The sequence below is a fragment of the Taurulus bubalis genome, assembly GCF_910589615.1.
Source record: "Taurulus bubalis genome assembly, chromosome: 2".
In the NCBI taxonomy this organism is placed as follows: domain Eukaryota; kingdom Metazoa; phylum Chordata; class Actinopteri; order Perciformes; family Cottidae; genus Taurulus; species Taurulus bubalis.
Genome location: NC_136590.1, coordinates 45,310,792 through 45,313,775, shown reverse-complemented (window position 1 = coordinate 45,313,775; position 2,984 = coordinate 45,310,792). Strand labels below are relative to the sequence as shown.

The following is a 2,984-nucleotide window of genomic DNA, read 5'->3' as shown; positions in this document are numbered from 1 at the left end:
TTTAACACATGAAGCATATGCTTCTATACAACCAGAGGAGTCACCCCCTGGTGGTCAGGAGAGAGAATGCAGCTTTAACACATGAAGCATATGCTTCTATACAACCAGAGGAGTCGCCCCCTGGTGGTCAGGGGAGAAAATACAGCTTTACACATGAAGCATAGGCTTCTATACAACCAGAGGAGTCACCCCCTGGTGGTCAGGAGAGAAAATACAGCTTTACACATGAAGCATAGGCTTCTATACAACCAGAGGAGTCATCCCCTGGTGGTCAGGAAAGAGAACGCAGGTTTTAAGACACTTCCACAATGCAATATTGGGTACGGTATGTAGTACTCCAATGGTATCAGTATCACTTTGAGGGTACTGGTCTTAGTACTAGTATTGTAATCGCAAACAGCAGCCGATGAGAGACAATGAAAGTTAATCTGGTAAGAACAGAGAGCGGTGCCTCCCATTCAAAACTAAATGTGGATCGGTCCACACCGACCTTCAGAGCTCGGTGTCCTCAATGGCCTCTGGGTCGTCGATGGTGTCCTGACGTCTCCTGCAGGCCTCCAGAAGCTTCTTCCTGGGGCCCAGAGGGACGTGAATGCTGGCGAGGTCCTGATCCGAACACAGCAGCAGCGCCCGCAGGTCGATCTTCTCCCTCCTGAAGATCGGCATGAACTCGCCGAGGCCTTGGGAGGCCAGGAATGTCTCCAGAGGACTGTTCTCCGGCTCCAGGTCCTCGTCCAACCCGACTTCCGCCTCCTCCCAGGGCGACTCCTGCAGGTCGCTTTCCTGCAGGCTCAAGGCGCTGCCGATGCTGTCCTCGTCGAAGCTCGGCGAGCGCCGAGGCAGACGTCCTCGTAGGCGGACGTTGGGCGCCCGGCCCGCGGGCTCGCTCCCCACCACGCTCCCTTCCTCCCGAGACCCGATGCCGAACACGCCCCTGCTCAGATAGTTCCTCCTGAACACCATGGTGCCGAGCCCGGGCCGCGTGAACAGGGAATCGCGCCCGGAGTCGCCGCTGATCTCCGAGTACGCGGCCTCGTGGAGGCCCGGGTCGCTCATGGCACGGGAGACGGCGTCGTCGTCGTTGGGGAACATGTCGCGGATGTTGAGGCGCGACCGCTCCCTGGGGCCGGCGTACGTGCCCTGCTTCAGGAACATGACGTCGTTGCCGAGCTGCAGGCCCGACAGCGAGCGCACGCTTTTCCTGCCGTCCTCGTAGATCTTGAACGTTCCGTCGACCTGCTTCTTCTTCTCCAGCATCTTCTGGATCTTGGCCTTGCCCTTCGCTGTTGATTGCAGGGTCGCCTGAGAGGGAAGTAGAAACATTAGGAATTAGTCAAAACTTCTGTAGATCACGAACAAGACCCGTTAAGCTCTATGGCATCTTTTAGGATTTAGCTTGAAAAAGCATACCCAAACTAAAAAGGGTGTATCTCTACAACCACAAGGGCTATTTGAATAATGTTGGTGTTATAATAAAGGCAACCCTTGTGAGCTTTTGGTCAGATGTGTAAATATTAGTATATTTGTTGCTGGCTAAGAGTAAATGAAGATTGAAACACAGAAAAAATAGAAGTTCCAGGTCCGCCTATAGAAAAAAGCACTTTCAGGATGATTATCTCCTTGAAATGATGCTTCACTAAGAAGAAGCCCTGAGGCTCTCCAAATCATAGCACAATATGTGAACAGTCTCTCTGCACTGCTTTCACTTGAAAAAGTGAAGCAGAACAAAGTCAGATTGGGTAAAGTACAGAGAGAACTCAGGCGAGGTTTCCAAAATTTGCATTTCGGTACATTTGCGCATATTTTACAGTATCTGTGACATTTGAAAATGTTCATGTAGCAAACCTTATATTTCACTTTTATATGACTTATGGTGCTAAATAAACTTGTATCCGTGTGGATTTACTGGGGGAAATGCATTTTTTCAAAAAAAAAAAAAAGTTTCCAAATTTGCTGACTCAGCGATTTATGTTGCTGAGTTCTTTGGTTCGTATCCCGGTGATGCTTTGCAGCAGAGGGATTTGGAATCTTGCTTTTTGCTATTTGTCTTTTTCTAAAAGCACCAAGCTACGAGCTGCTTGTTCCGGAAACATGCAGAGTGGGCTGACTCGTGACGAAATTATAACTATTTTATTTTAATAATTATTTTAGTTGGTGTTTGAGTTGTGTTGAACTGGCTGACTAATTATTGTAGCCCAGGTTCTCTTGTTTAATTTGATGTGTAGCATCAATATATTTGTTCATGATTATTGTAATGTTTACACAGTTTAAATACATTTCTAAAAAAGGACCTGCATAGGTCCATGCGGGGCTTAAAGTGCCTTAACCCCCACCGTCACCTGTGAGTATGGCATGCTGCAGGTGACGGTGTTGAGCGTGATGCCGCTGGTGGAGCTCGAAAAGCTGATGGCGTCCAAGTTGTCCAGAGCCGCCGACTCCTTCATGAACTTCCTCTCCATGTGCTCGCGGTGCTTCCTCTGGAGCTTCTCGCAGTCTTTGATCCGGCGCTCGGCGGCGCGGAACGCCCGGTCCTTGAGTTTGCCGACCAGCTTCGGGTTGAGGGCGATCTGCTTGGCGGCGATGGAGTCCAGGTAGCGGACGCAGTCCATGTGCTCCTTGGCGGCGGCCATGTCCAGCGGCGTGTGGTAGTCGTTGTCCAGACACCACACGTTGGCGCCGAAGGCCACCAGGAAGGACAGGCAGTGGTGGTGGCCGTTGGCGGCCGCCAGGTGGAGCGGCGTGTTGCCCCAGATGTCGCACCTGTCCGGGTCGCCTCTGGAAGAGAAAGAGAATAATAATTAAAGTTCCTCCTCTTCCGGTTTGGCTCCGCCCACATGGCCCGGGCCGCGCAGCCCTGATCAATAATTGAAACGCTGCAGGTTAAACATGACAGAGCTGACTCTGCATTATTCATCCTGCACACGAGAGCCTTTTTCCTGCAGACACCCAGAGACACGGCACCACACACACACACACACACACAC

General features: G+C 51.1%; 1 protein-coding gene across 1 annotated transcript in view; it reads right to left on the bottom strand.

The window, feature by feature from the left end:
• Positions 1-492: 492 nt before the first annotated feature.
• Positions 493-2,984, bottom strand: part of LOC306753730 (pre-mRNA splicing regulator USH1G-like) — a gene marked incomplete at both ends in the record, with an annotated part of 6,967 nt that continues 4,475 nt past the window's right edge. The window contains 2 exons of the mRNA XM_079237647.1: positions 493-1,302; positions 2,340-2,775. Coding sequence (XP_079093773.1) covers positions 493-1,302; positions 2,340-2,775 — 1,246 coding nt within the window. The remainder of the gene's footprint in view (positions 1,303-2,339; positions 2,776-2,984) is intronic.